General features: G+C 64.3%; 1 protein-coding gene across 1 annotated transcript in view; it reads right to left on the bottom strand.

Moving 5' to 3' along the window:
• Positions 1–238, bottom strand: part of GDA (guanine deaminase) — a 101420-nt gene extending 101182 nt beyond the window's left edge. Inside the window, exon 1 of the mRNA XM_004713816.2 lies at positions 114–238. Coding sequence (XP_004713873.1) covers positions 114–236 — 123 coding nt within the window. The 5' untranslated portion in view covers positions 237–238. The remainder of the gene's footprint in view (positions 1–113) is intronic.
• Positions 239–1083: the final 845 nt, after the last annotated feature.

The raw sequence follows: 1083 nt of genomic DNA, 5'->3' as shown, positions 1-1083 counted from the left end.
GACTTGTCGCCGGGCATCCGTCTGGCGAGCCGCGCGCTCCAGTGCCACCGCCTCCCGACCGCGACCCTGACCCCGACCCCGACCCGGACCCCGCGGCGCCCGCACCCACTTACTCGGCCGTTGTCGCCCACGCCCAGGAGGTGGTCCCGCAGCACCTCCATGGGACAGGTCCAGGTGGAGTGGACGAAGGTCCCTCGGAAGACGTGTGCCAGCGGCGGCATCCGGGCGGCACACATGTCGGCGGGCGCGGGCGCGGGTCCCTGTCCGGCTCCGGAGGGCTCACCTGGCGGAGACGCGGCGCGGCCTGGTCCGGCCCCTGCTTCCCCGGGAGACCGCCTGCCCCCTGCAAGCCGCGCCCAGGGGCTGGCTCCCTGGCGCCCTGGTGCCAATAGGGTTTGGGGCCCGGAGCTGGCGCGGCGCCTCCCTCCCCGGGGTGTGGTCTCCCTCTCCTCCCGGCTCAGGTTTGATGCGTTAACTCTTTGAGTTTCCTAAAGCCCGGCTCATGTGGCAGTTCTTGGCACTCACCCGGGCTGAGCCACCCACCCAGGGGGCAGCCACCCACCCAGGGGGCTGAGCCACTCACCCAGCTCGGGCAGTCCGGCGTGGTCGCCCTGTGTACCTTCAGTGGGACTGGGAATTCCCTTGCCCCCCGCCCCCCGACCCTGCCTCCCAGCCATCACCCTTCTCTAGCTGGCCGGCCTGGAGGTGAGGCTGCCTGCTTTCTTTGCCCTTTAAACTCTTTGGTGTGGGCGAACCTGGAACTTCCTCCACCTCTGATGAAAGGTCAAGGTGTGATGAAAGGTGGAATAGGGTTGCAGAGCTTGTCCACTAGTTTCATTTTCAATTGCCACCCGCTGTGGAAGTGGACGTCTTCCAAACTGATATTCTGCAATTACCTGTCTTGACCTGGGCCACTGGGTTGGACTCGTCGGTCTCCACAAAGATTTCCAATATGATGTTTTTCCCCCTTCATGCCTAAAGTCTCTCTGATTTATCCCCATGGTGCAAGTGGAAGAAAGGGACGTCTCTCCAAACCCAGAACTGAAGGACAGCACGGCGTGGTGGAATCAAGACGCGCTGACT

Source organism: Echinops telfairi, unplaced genomic scaffold, assembly GCF_000313985.2.
Source record: "Echinops telfairi isolate 266 unplaced genomic scaffold, ASM31398v2 ScPeMD7_22;HRSCAF=79, whole genome shotgun sequence".
Taxonomy (NCBI): Eukaryota; Metazoa; Chordata; class Mammalia; order Afrosoricida; family Tenrecidae; genus Echinops; species Echinops telfairi.
This window is presented reverse-complemented; position numbering and strand designations above follow the sequence as displayed.